This window comes from Odontesthes bonariensis, chromosome 9, assembly GCF_027942865.1.
Source record: "Odontesthes bonariensis isolate fOdoBon6 chromosome 9, fOdoBon6.hap1, whole genome shotgun sequence".
Lineage (NCBI taxonomy): Eukaryota > Metazoa > Chordata > Actinopteri > Atheriniformes > Atherinopsidae > Odontesthes > Odontesthes bonariensis.
The window spans coordinates 10,398,815-10,412,374 of NC_134514.1; the positions used below are offsets into that span (position 1 = coordinate 10,398,815).

Here is a 13,560-nt window from a genome sequence, read left to right on the forward strand (position 1 = left end):
TTGCTGCTGCACTCCCCCTCCGCCTGAGATGCTACATTTTTTAAGGTGAAATGTGCAAATGAAGTAAAAACCATGGGTGTTGTACTAGAGCAGCAGAACCTATGTCCAAAAACCACTGTGCCAAATCCAAAAGTGCAACCTAAAGAGCGGCCCAACCAGTCGTTCATCCTGTCGATTTCTATATCAAAGTAAAAATGAATCTATAATGATTCAGATCATTTCTTTTTCTTCGCTGGAATCTTTTTAACTGAAGAAGACACATTATTCAGTCGAGGAGGAGCCTAAACTTAGCTCACTCCAAAAGTGTGCATAAACACAAAGGAGCGACCACCCCAACGTTAAAAACTAAGAACTTAAGAGCAGAAAAAAGGAGGCATGTAGAAGGACAGAGGCTGTGCTTTCTGGTAAAAACATCAATACTCCACAAAGGTTTTCACAAAGAAAGTCGTTTGTTGCTTCTGTTTTAACATTTAAAATATTGTACTCTAGAACTTTAAAGATCTCTTCCCATAAAGACCCGGCTAGTGAGCTGGCTTGGAAATGACAAACTGTAAGTGGTTTAACTCGAAAGATTCAACCACACAATTCGGAATTGGGTCACTTCTGTAGAGAGCCCTACAGAAGTGACTACGCTACACAAAGCACAAACTCATGACCTTTATCTTTATGTACAGTAAGGGCATTCCATATGAGGCAGCTGCTCTTTTGTTGACAGGGTACCAAACTAACCATGGCAGGCACTGTGTATGTGTTAAATGGCGACAGAGACAAGGAATGGAATAACAAATGCAGGACTGATAACAGATAACAGGGCATCATTTCGTAGAAAAGAATACCTCTTTGGTGTGGACAACCGGTGCCCTTTAGTTCTGCAAACATTTTACATGCACAAAAAAAAGCTAGAACACTAAAGACAAGAGGAAAATATTGTCTCCTTAGAACATATATGACACAAAGTTATTTTCAGGACAAGGACACCATTTCATTATGTTAAAGCCTGTGAACTCAGTAATAAAATAAAATAAAACTTCTCCACCATGATGAAGTTTCATATTGTTCAAAATAATTCCATTCTAATTCTCCTTGTCTAATTCTAATCTAATTCCTGCTCACAGATTGATAATAATTAATGTTTCTTGATGCATTCATTTATTTATTCCAAGCCTGCGGTTGCCATGGTGAGTTTCTGGCGCTCTGGTTTTGACTTTGTCTTTTGGCTTCTTGGATTCTTAAGTCTGGTTCTCGTTTATGTCATCAGTTTACTTCTTGTACTTCAGTTATCCTGCCTCCTGATTTATTTTGTGGAGTTTACTCTCATGTGTATTCTGTTGTGATTACTTCCCGCATCACACCATTTTTTTTAGTCACTAATTACCACACCTGCTCCTTGTTTGTAATCTTCTACCTCATAATATGTATCTCAGATTTTCCTTTGTTCAGTGCCAGATCCTTGTCACAGCTCTATCTTGTCTACCAGTTCTGTGTTTACTCCTGGGCTTGTATATATGCATATATATAGATATATATTTTAATGAATTTATCATGACTATAATTTTAGTTATAATTATAATTTCATGACTATAATTTTGAAAGTTTAGTACTTTGTGTCGCCTGCAAAGGCAGCACCTTTTGTCAGTTCTGCCACCTGCCTGCCTCTTGGTCCTGTGTTTGAGTCCTACTCCTCCACGTCATCAAACCATGAATCATGACAACAGTATGTCCAAACATTGTACAAGTTTGTAGAAAATAACAAAAGTCCTTGCTAAATACTTCCTGCTTGCAGACCGAAAGATTTTTTAAATATTGAAATAAGAAATTTGCGAGGATGTGTACTGAATAAGTTTACTGTAGTTGACCTTTATACTGACCTGGAAGAGAGCTGCAGAATCCAATCTAAAACCATCTGCTCCAGGTTGTCTCACCAGAGCTAAAGCTCCAGGGTCATCAACTGCCAAGAGGGCATCAAAGGCTACATTACCAAATGAGCGGGCCTGGGTCTCTGGTTGGGCTTTATCCTGGAGAGACAAAATCAAATTGGAATGAATCATGAGGTTTAAATGCATAAAAGACCACGTTACACGATACAAGGAATCCTTTTTTTTATTTACAATAATTTTGAATCTGTAAAGTAGTGACGGAGCATCAGCCAGACAGCCAAACTCAAAGTTGTTGGGGTTGTATTTAGGAACATATCCATCAGCTCCAGTGCACAGGAACACTTTTTCTATGTTGCAAATAAAGGAGTCGCCCAAGTTCTGGACTGGATCCACCATCACTCTGCCATAAATCACGTCCCCTGAGAAAAGAGAAAGTTAGCTTTCAACATGGCGGGACAAATATTACACACACCCAAAACGTTTGGTTTTATGTTAATAGTTTATGTCCAATGATAAATACAGCATGATAAAAATTATTTGCTCTTTTACAATAATGACAGAAAATATTAAAATCCCTGCTGAAATCACTTTCTTTGGCTCGATAACAAAATATTCGTATGCTCACTTGGACAATGCCTTCGACTTTTTAATAGTTTTTTTGTTTTAATTCACACAGTTTAAAAGATAGTTTATATTTTATGACTGAGTGCTGTTCTCCTACCTTGTGAGAAAGCAGTGTCACTCTCCTGTCCAAAGCCCATGGAGCCATCTGAGAGCCAGAGGGTCCGCTTTGTGAGTAAGATCATTTGTGTATTTAGACTGAACTCAGCAGCTACTGGGTCGCTAACCTAGAATTACAAACAAAATGTGAGAATTCGCATGTCTTCCTCATCATAGTTAACTGTCAGTGAAATACTTTCTTGATATGTACAGCTTTGCCATGAATACAGTGTTTTGATCCTTGGATGATAAGATGTTATCAGCACCAGCAGCAACACTCATCATAATAGGCAGCATTCATTCATTTTTTTTATTTGCCTTGTGTTCAGTGTACTTTTGGAATGCATTAGAGTGAATTTGGAACTTATCTATCCTCCCCCAACTGTCCCTTCCTGTGTGGGCCATTTTTCTTTGTTCAAAAAATTGTTTGCAAATGTTGTGATAGTCAGGCTCTGTGACATGGTTTAGGATATCAAGCTTCCTGAATCATGTTTGCAGAGATTGTTCCAGAGCATCAGTCCAGTAGAGTCAATGGCAAGAAAAAACATGGCAAGCTGAAATAACTTGCACCTAATTTTTTAGACAGGAGAAAATCACCTGCTGGAACCGGATATCCAGATCAAAGGTGAGAGGCTCTCTCGGATTGCAGACAGGAGGGATGGTGTACTCCAGGCTTGGAGGGGAAGTACACGGGATCAGCTTCACTGTGTACATGCCAGAATAGTCCCGTACCTATAGAAGGCAAATGATCTTTTATGAAAAAAAACCAACAACTACTACATTTAAACTGTATTTGATAAAAAAAATAGCATCTTCTCACAGCAAAATCTGAGATGAAAGTCCATTGTTGAATGGGCTGGTTGTATGTTGGCTCATTCCTCACAAGGCTGAGGTTAAAGGTTAAACCAGGATGATCTGGACACATGACCATGGAGGTGAGCGATGAAGCTGATGGAAAAAGTGAAAAAAGTGGAATCAGTTAAAGTATCTGCATCAGAACAAAAGTTACACTCATGCAGACTAAATATAATGCAACAAAACAACAACAATAAAAAATTGGTAAAAACTTAAAAGATGTATTTCAATTTTCTATAAAATAAATGTTTGGTTTAACCTCTAACCAAAATAATAGGACACTATAAGGCAGACTGATTTATCAGGTTAAACTGACATGCTGTACCTGGGTGTCCAACCACAAACAGGCCTCTAAATCGAGTCTCTGTGCGGAAGTTGACCACTAGTTGTCCTTGGCTATTTATACGCATGCTGGTTGGGTAAAGGGCACCTGCAAAGACAAACCACTTTAATTAGCTATCTAACAAATAATCAATTCCTAGCGATCCATCTTGGAATCATTACAAAAATGTACATGTCTTTAACCCAATCACTGTACAAATCTTGCCTTGCAGTTCAGCCTCTGGTGGGCTACCGATACCATCCCTCCACAGGATGGCAGTGTCGTACACAAAAGTGAGCCTCAGCTCTGATTGTAAGTCAAAGTGCTGCCATCCTCCCGCTCCAACAGGGGAATGAAAGACATACGACACATGTAGTGGGACTCGTAGGGTCACGTAGGACTGGATGAGATTCAGCACCTACAGGGAAACACACCATGGTGTGTGAATTCCATTAAAACTTCACTTACAAAGCTAGTCCTTTATTTTGAGATACGAGGACAAAAACACAAGGACATCCTGGACGGAATAAACATAAGACGCCTAAAAAACTATAATATACAAAAAAACGCATAAAACACATTTTACTATCATGCCTATTTTAGGTCCTGTTCTAAACAATATTTAATTTGATCTTCAGATTTATGAGGCCTTGCAATAAAAATAGTTTGGGGAACTTAAATCACACTTTACCATTAAATTATGCCAATAATTCTCCTTTAAGTTGTCGTCATTAAGGTCACTGATGATCCATAGTTCAAACATTCATTGCATTCTGTATAAGGTTGGGTAAGGACTCCTACCATTACGGGTAAAGGTCTGAATTTTTTTCTTTTTTATAATAATGTGTGGCTTATGTGGTTATTCAAAAGATTCTTTTCCCAAAATGGTCAAAGTCCTCTGAGTGAGCGCTCTCTGGTATCTGCACTCTCCTCTGACCTGTGAGAGGTACCTGCCTGCACTGGCTTTGTGTTCATGTAGAGACGTGCCTATGCCTCTGGGCACTGAGAGCTCAAGCAAATGATTTGCTGAATGGCCCTCTGACACATCCTGCTGAGTTTTAATAGATTCCTATGGTCCTGTTAAGTTGGGCACTAAGCTCCACAGGGTGACGTGACACTGCCCCCAGACTCCACTGAGTTGTCTTCGGTTAGTCTGCCTGCCCACTTAGAGAAGCACTTGGGTCACGGGGCAACCACAAACAAAGCCTGTTCCCTTTTCTGTTGATCCTGTCTTACGGATCCTGAATCTCTGAAGCGTCACTCTAGTCGTCTACTTTTGAGCAATAATTGAGAAGCTGAATGTATATCATTTCCCTCCTTCAATGAAAAGGTGCAGTTCATCTTTTCAACTAACTAATCTTTAACCTGGATTGTGGTAAATGGTAATCGTACTGTACTTGTATGATGCTTTTCTAGTCGAGCTGACCACTCAAAGCGCTTTTCCACAACAATGTGATCACTAATCTATGGAGAGAAACACAATCAACATGACCACTAATTGCTGTATATTGCATGCATGATGTTTGTGCATTTTATGATTTTTGATTGTAAGGTGTTACTAGCTGCTGAGGTAGAAATACTGATTGCAGTAGACTGCTCACTTGTCAAGACAAGTTTATCACTGCCACATTTATATTTATAGTATGCGGTTACAAGCAACAAAGTTCCACTTGTTGAGAAAGGCTCTTATCACCTGGGTGATGCCTTTGTTAATAAATTAACCTGGAGCTATGTTAAATGAGAATCTCACATTATAATGGAAAACCAAGATACATGTACCCTCTTACAGGCATAAGAAGTCCAAATACATTTGCCAGTGCTTTAGGGCTTGAATTAAAAATCAGTTTAAGTGTCCACCGTGATGTGCTCCCTACATTCTTCAAAACCTTTTCTTTTAATTTTTTTTATCAACTTTCTACTTTAATTAACTCAATGTGAACTAAGAGCAAGTTTCCAAGGTGAATGCAAATGTTAAAGGCTGTAAGGCATGTGCGCCAGAAGGCGAGACATCTCCTCCCTCCAGCATCGTGTGTAACATCTCCTGCTGCAAAGAACACATTGTGCAAGGGGCAGAAAACACAAAAAGGGATTTTTATTTGGCTGCTGGCTATTGAATTCTCACTTTGACAAGACAAATAAACTACCAGAAACTAAAGGGGGCAGGAGTTGGGTTAGACCTTACTGCAGAGGACAACACAAGTCCACAGACAAAATTTACAAACAGGTATTTACTTTAGGTTGGCAAGCAAAATTTGTAAAATGACGGTAAAAGATCAATCAAGATTGGAAAAAAAATTGATTTTTGAATGCATTGGATCCATGTTCCTTTTAAGGATATCCATGGCTTTTTTTTAGCTGAATTGTTGCATTGTAGGGATGAGAAAAGGGGTCAAAGGTGTAGTGAAGCTGAAAGGTAGGGCTTTTTACCTGTCCATCAGTCCCGATGGTGCCTCCACAGTCACTGAGCAGTTCAGACATGTCATAGAAGCTGGTGAATTCCCACAAACAAGCCTCCAAGTTAAGATTTCTATAGAATCGTAGTGCACTAGATCCCCTGAGGGAAATACTGTATTGGTAGGGCACACTCTTGCCAATCACTTCTGGATTTTTTGTGGCTTCAGTAAGAAAGCCGTAACGGGTCTTGACCTCACTGTAGTCCAACAAATTGGAGCAGCGATGTTGGCCAACACGGGTCCCATCAGGGCTAAGTGTCAACTCAAAATTAGACAAGGGTCGGGTGGACACAACAGGCAACATTCCTGTGGGAGGATACAAACAGCAGGTGTAGAAGGAAAATTAGTTTTATTAGATAAACAATAAAGGATTAGCCTACTAAAGCGGCTTCTGATTTAAAGAATTTGGTTGATGAGTGACACATCAGTAACATGTGGAGTCCCCATTCTTTTGGTTTACAAGCCTTAGTGATTAAAAATGTTCAGAACTTTAAATCTACAATTCTCACCATCAATATGAGGCATAGTGACAGTTAATTTGATAAGGTTGGGATGGTCTGTATCTTCAGCTCCGCTGTACTTCAGCTTGGCAGAGAAGGGCTCGGCCCCCACTGTGCCTACAACACGAGGATGACACATCCCTGCAAACACACATACAAAACCATGTAAAATTCTGTTTCCCAAATATTTCTCCAAAAACAATTCAGTATTTTTAAGGTGAGAAGAAAGGACGGACTAACACTATGGTAATGGGATACAAAATGATACAACAGCTGCTTATTATATTGAGGGAGTTCCATGAAAGAGCTGAAGCTAAAGTTGAGATATGGGCTGAACTCACCCTCTTCTGTGCTGATTGACACTATGGGGCTACTAAGTTCAAGACCTTCATCCCCATTAGAGTTCACAGCCCTTGCAGCACACTGGACCCTGGAGCCAGCCTGGAAATAGACTGAGTCCAAAGTTATAAGTTTGGAGGAGGTGAAGAACGTGTTAAAGTCAGCTTCCCTCATTGGGCTGGTGACACCGTCCCGGCCAGTGGGCGCGCTAACAAGCCAGCGATACCGAGTTAGCGTGTTGTTGATGTTCTCACTCACACAGATGGAGCCTGTTTTGTCATAATCTGGGTACTTGGGATTACAGGCCTGGAAAAAGGAGAAGGATACACTTGTGAGAGAAATTAATACAAAAATCACTGCAGCAACCAAATTTATTTCTGTATACTACTAATGAGCTCTCAAAGCAGCTAATAATTAAGTTTACATAGAGTGTTTACATGTTCTGAAATGCTAGCTCATTAACAGTTTACTTATTTGAAACTGGACTTGTGACAAAAAAAAAACAATCATTTGCGGATCAATGAGAGATAAGCAACTATTAGCAAGTATTTACTGGTGATTTGTTTAGTTATTAGTCAGGACTTACAGTGACACATATGACAGGGTATCCAGCCACAGGCACAGAGACCCTGGCTCTGTTGATGTCGTCATAATACAACAAAGAAACCACTACTGGTACTGAGGGAAACGTCACATCCGCCATGCTGTTGGTTTCTTCTATATAAATGATTGCTTTGCTCATCTGCTGATCAACAAACAAAAGCAATTAAGAAGATATTAAAGGTGAACAAATAACTGATTTAATGTGGAATTATGTCATTTATGCACTTAAGAATTGAATTGCATACAAATATAGTTAACTTTCACCTTTGTTTCGGCAACCATGTTTTCATCAGGCCTTAGGTGGACAGTGAAAGCCTCCCTCATTTCTCGAATGCCATCATATAAAATCTCCACCTCCACATAGTGCTCTGTGTCACCCTGTTTGAACACAATTTCTACAGAGAAAAAGTAGTCATTTGACAAATATTTTTTTTCAGAAAATTTCAGATGGACAGAGTGGTAGTATTATTTACCTTCGGATATGGGATGGTAGTCCTCCCCAGAGGTAGCAGATCCATCTTTGGTGTGAACTCGGACAATAGAGACCTTGGAGGTGTCTCCAACACGTAAAACCGGGATCTTCACCACAGAGACTTGGCCATTTTCCTTTGGTTCATTCACACTGAATTTGGTCTCTCCAAAACTAATAATAGGCCCTGTGAAAGCATGTAAAGTGTTTTGATCATTCTAATAAAATGTAGCATTACAAATATACCACATATTCCACAGTCTATGTCAGTTCCATTGAAGATACAATGGTAAATCTGATCTAATTTGAATGTTATATTTAAACTAAAATTCTCCACATGATAAATTTTACCAGAGCTTTTTTGAGGATCAATACACAAAAGAAAGCCAAGCATTCTTACTGTCTGCATAATCTTTTATCTTAATGACAGTTTCATTCTGCTTTCCAATAGATGCTCCAAATGGAGATTCACTCTTTGGGCTTCCCAACACAAGACGGAGCTCTTCCTCCTCCTCATGTTCCATGTCATCAACTAGTACCAGTAAACAAGGCTTTTCAACCTCTCCTGAAAAATATCAAGTCATTTCAAATCATATTGCATGTGTAAGTAGAGAAACACGTAGAGAAAAGACAAACTAAGCAAGGTTTTCTTTTCTACAAAACCTGGTAAGAAAGTTATGATGGAGGCGTCCGTGTTGGGCCTCTCATTGAAGTCCATCATGACCTGGGCTGTTCCCTGCCTGCTGTAACAGCGCACTGTGGACCTGTAGCTGATATCACCACTACGATAAACAGTGGCTGTGATCTGTCCAGAGTTCTCATTGCCCACGTACACAGCATCACGGAACTGCATCTTTGGCACTAGAAAAAAATAAATTCAGTCAAAAGCAAAAATTAAGTGTAAACATTAAATAAACTGTGTAATCACTTGAATACACTTTGAAAACAACCAAGATATTCACTCACAGTCAGAAACGGAGTCATTGATGAAGATGTTAGTCTTGCTTGGCTCCCCGAGGATCCCATTCATAGGCATTCGTAGTACCAGTTCGAACTTCTCCGGTCCCTCCAGTACTGGCTGACCAAGATCGTCCAAGATGGTCACGCGAAATGTTTGCATTGTGACCCCTGGTGCAAAGTCCAGATTCCGGCTGATCCCCACATAATCCACGCTGGCTGCCTCACAACACAATATAGGTCAGGCATGTGTAAAATAATGTGTTTCAAAGAAAGTTCATGAGGTATGTTGGCTATAGTCCCACATAGACTTCAGAGCTTGATCTGACTTTGACAGCAGTTTTCATGTTACTACACAACTGCTACGTGAATGTCATTCAGTGAGCATAATGGAAATTCATACACTGCATGCTGACAAAATATTTCATCATACAGTCGATAGCAATCAACAGTTTGAATTGCTTCGTGATTAAAGAAGCGCTACAAACGACTGGACATCTTCCTGAGCGCAAACCGGTTCTGCATTTGCCATTCTTTGAAAAGTCTTTGTATTGAGAGCTTAACCTTCACCTGTAGGCATTTTCACATATTTGTAACCCATATATACATGAGCTTGGATTGCTATCATGTTGCTTATGATTTGTTGCTAGTTACTTTTACAGTTGAAGCACAGGCAGGAGAAGAGTTGTTAAGAATCTGTTGAAGGGGAGATGACTGCCTGGGGGCAGGAGATAATAAAAGCTGTAGGGAAGACTTGAGGAAATGGCAATCACTCTGAAAGTCCCAAGTGCTGCTAACATGCAGAATAATTTGTATGTATTCGTCAAACTTCCCCACAGTCAGACTACCATTACCTTCACAACAATGTGTAGATTCAGTGCCTATAAGACAAGGATTCAACTGAGAAGCCCTGGTTTATCTTCCCCCAACCGAAGATAATGTTTACATTCCTCAGGTCATCCACTCAACATATCCAGTGTGGAATTTTTGCACAGTTGAGCTCAGGAATACAAAGACTGGCAGGATGATGACTTAAGCCTATTGTTTTGTGATGTGTACATCTATCTAAGCATGAACCAGCTGAAGCTGTCAGAAAATCATGTTTATCAGGGAAGCATACCCTCAGCTGAGACAGGATCCGTCTTTTTGGAGCGCACTGTGACAGTTCCTCCTTTGGAAAGATCAGTCCCTGTCCTCCACACCTGCACCTCCACAAAGCCATCACTCTCATCCACATGATATTCTATGTTGCCAAAGTAGAAAACAGGTTCTGGAAACAACAACAGGAGAGGGAGGGAAACAGATGAAGAAAAGAACATAGGAGAATGGAGTCTATAACACACTTACAACAGGAAATTTGAAACCCTGATGTAATTGCAGAGTTGAATCTTAAACAGCTACCATACTCCGTCAGAATATCTGTAATTACAGGAGAGCTGAGGGATCATTTCCATCGAATCAGCAGCAACACTGTAATTGTAGACGTTAAAAAGCACTTTCTAATTTCCTGCCATCATGTTTTGGGGGTATTTCAAGAATCGCAACAAGGTTTGATAGACAAAAAAACAACCCCAGGGCAAAACTGAGTTTCCTGGTTCTGGATGAGCCTGGTGGTGGAGCTGACTTTGATAGTGATGGGTCTGTGAAGCAGACAGGAGGCCTAACAGGAGGTCTGAAGGATGTAAGGCAAAAAGTGCCAGCCTGGGCTTGCCTGACTGCAATTAGTGTTTCTATGAGCTGAGATTCCACTGCAGCCAAATTCACCCACTGTTATATTCAACCCTTAAAGAGCCTTTGGCTTTCAGTGATGTCTAACACGTCACGCTGATTGTGAAATGGTTACTTAAGACCTTTGACTTCTGAGTATGTTCCCTTTGAGAGGCGTGATCAACTGCAGACAGATTCAGAAGCTGCTCAGCCGACAATCGTGTTAGAATTTTATCCAACAAAAGGCTCATATTCTCATGACTGCCACAAATAATTATCACTAATGAGACCAAACTAAACTGTGATCAAATAGTCAATAAATTAAGTGGCAATGGCAATGGACATGGGCAGAGCTGTGGGTTTTAATACATTCTTATAGTCCTGTTAAGCTGGGCTCTAAGCTCTACAGAGTGACGTGACACTGCCCCCAGCCTCCACTGAGCTGTCTTCAGTTCGCCTGCCTGCCTACTTAAAGAAGCACTCGAGTCACAGGAAAACCACAAAAAAGCACCTACAAAAGAGTACTTAGCTGTTTCTCATCACACAGTACGAGGCATAATGGAAAATATGGAACTGAGCGATAAATGCAAAGAAAAAAATCCATGCTGTTGTGAGAGATAATTTTGTTATCTCGTGAAACCAAACTACAGATGCGGGGAGGAAGGGAGACAATGATTAACAGTCAGCAAAAAGCCAGCCAAAGAAAAAGTCTATTATCATACACCATATAATTATTCACCCAAGTAATCTGAGTCTTGGGAAAACATTGAATATTTCAATGTTGTCTACTTTGGTGATAATAGCTTGATATCGGTAACAAAAGAGGGATTTTAAAAAAGTATGTTTATGCAAATTCAGGGGGTTTGCAGCTATCAAAGAAGCCATATATGTGGTTTAAAAAAATCTACTCCTAAGTTCAATTAAAGGGCAGAAAACTTCTATGCTTAAATCAGTCATGAGTGGATGGCTGGGACAAGTGCTGCATCAAGAGGGTTGCAGCTGCCAGAATCTCTCCCCACAGAAAAACCAAACAAAGATGGTTTTGGCTGCCTGCACTTGGTCCCTACCTGGAGTAGTAATCAGATCTACAAGGCTGAGGTTGGCAGCCAGGAACTCAGACCCTGTTGTACTAGTCCAGTAATCAGATAAGGTCTGTGCAGTAGACAAACAAGAGGGCTTCAAAGTCCTCAGGCCCATTAACTGAAAAGTAAACCACTGGCTCCAGCAGCTGTCTCTGGTGCCACAAAACACATCTACGGTTGCATGGATATAAGGGGAGATGATCCAGAATGGGCCCAACTTATCATACAAAATTGAGTAACGTGTATTTTTATTTTAAGACAAACTCACAAAAAGCATCATTAATAGACTTATGTACATGTATATCTTGTATATATTACTTGTATTAGTTCTTCTGTATGTAAAAAAACAGCAGTTTGTACTGGCTGATTTTATAAAACAATGGAAATATTGATTCATCATTTCTCATTCGAAATAAGAAATGAGAACACATGCCACAATAGGAGCACCTTCTTTATTTAGTCATTATGCTGGTCGCCGCATTTTGTAAATAATCAGAAGAACAATGCCAAAATAGTAAATATTGTGTATGTTTTATATGTGTGAACATAAAATAAAAGAGGAGACATGGGGAGAGACGCAGACATCCCTAAGGGGACTATTAAACTCCAACTGACGGCTTGATTTCACTTGAACTTCACATGACATTCCCACAGAGCTAAGTGGCTTCTCTTATGGTGAGATTCAGCTGAGCCCTGGCAAATGCTCTTTTGCCCACTGTGTGCTAGAAAAATTAATTTCTAACAGAAAAAAATTTAAAGCGTCTCCATAGTCGATGCAGAAAAATCAACAACTTTAGCATCATTTCATTTTCACACCAGGCTCTTGACTGGATGTCTGAGGACTGTGGATTCAAGCCAGTACTTTTTGGGGTAACTGTTCTGGACATCTGTTTATATCAGTATGAAAGGGAATCCAGGTGAGACATAATGACAGGCTTTGTAAGTTTCCCCTTCATTCATGACGCCCATCTCTAAAGCAGCTCATAATCATACCTTCCTAACCAGAATGAAATTTACAGGCTAGTGACTCAAGACTATAAATACACCAGTCAATTCCTGATGTACAAGCATTCTCATGTCTTACAGTCCCAACCACCAAAACATTTCCCCGGATGTAGAGTCAATATCAAACAGCAATTACCTGTGCAAGAAAGGACAAGTTTACCCGAACCCATTACAGACAGAAAACAGAATGGAAATTGTAGGGATGTGCAAGCTTGACGGTCTGCCACTGGGAAAATAGCAGTTATTCTGAGGATAACAGCTGTCTGTGATAATGTAGAACACTTGGACAGCTTGTAGACTTATGGTCATTTTAGCTGCAATATGATTCACCCCTGTGCAGAAAAAAAGGGAAGCGTAATTCTGATTTAAAGGGACACGAAAATAAGAGGTTCTGAGCTGATGTTCTAGCTCCTCATTAATCACAACCATTTCTATTTCAGCCATATTGTAATTTTTAAATAATTGATATTTTTGTTTGTTTTTAATTGTTTGTTACCTCCAGATGATTTATTTGGAAGAGCCTAAAAGAAGATTAGCTGCTGTGGAGTACATCATGGTTTATACACTATAACTCACATAAAATCAAAGTAAACTGCAAATCATTTCCATGTAAAATAATAGTTTTCCACTACATATGTGTGAAACCCTTTCTGTGGGAGATCAGTTAGTAA

The 13,560-nt window shown here is 39.8% G+C and overlaps 1 protein-coding gene across 1 annotated transcript in view; it reads right to left on the bottom strand.

Annotated features, from left to right (window-relative positions):
• frem2b (FRAS1 related extracellular matrix 2b) overlaps positions 1-13,560 on the bottom strand; it is a 46,290-nt gene that overhangs the window by 2,465 nt on the left and 30,265 nt on the right. The window contains exons 7-23 of the mRNA XM_075473075.1: positions 10,216-10,365; positions 9,105-9,314; positions 8,802-8,999; positions 8,539-8,703; positions 8,143-8,325; positions 7,934-8,064; positions 7,653-7,808; positions 7,069-7,372; positions 6,737-6,868; positions 6,202-6,533; positions 4,000-4,192; positions 3,778-3,882; positions 3,418-3,545; positions 3,195-3,329; positions 2,599-2,725; positions 2,109-2,296; positions 1,869-2,015 (exon numbers count right to left, since the gene is read on the bottom strand). Of these exons, the coding sequence (XP_075329190.1) occupies positions 1,869-2,015; positions 2,109-2,296; positions 2,599-2,725; positions 3,195-3,329; positions 3,418-3,545; positions 3,778-3,882; positions 4,000-4,192; positions 6,202-6,533; positions 6,737-6,868; positions 7,069-7,372; positions 7,653-7,808; positions 7,934-8,064; positions 8,143-8,325; positions 8,539-8,703; positions 8,802-8,999; positions 9,105-9,314; positions 10,216-10,365 (2,984 nt within the window). The remainder of the gene's footprint in view (positions 1-1,868; positions 2,016-2,108; positions 2,297-2,598; positions 2,726-3,194; positions 3,330-3,417; positions 3,546-3,777; positions 3,883-3,999; positions 4,193-6,201; positions 6,534-6,736; positions 6,869-7,068; positions 7,373-7,652; positions 7,809-7,933; positions 8,065-8,142; positions 8,326-8,538; positions 8,704-8,801; positions 9,000-9,104; positions 9,315-10,215; positions 10,366-13,560) is intronic.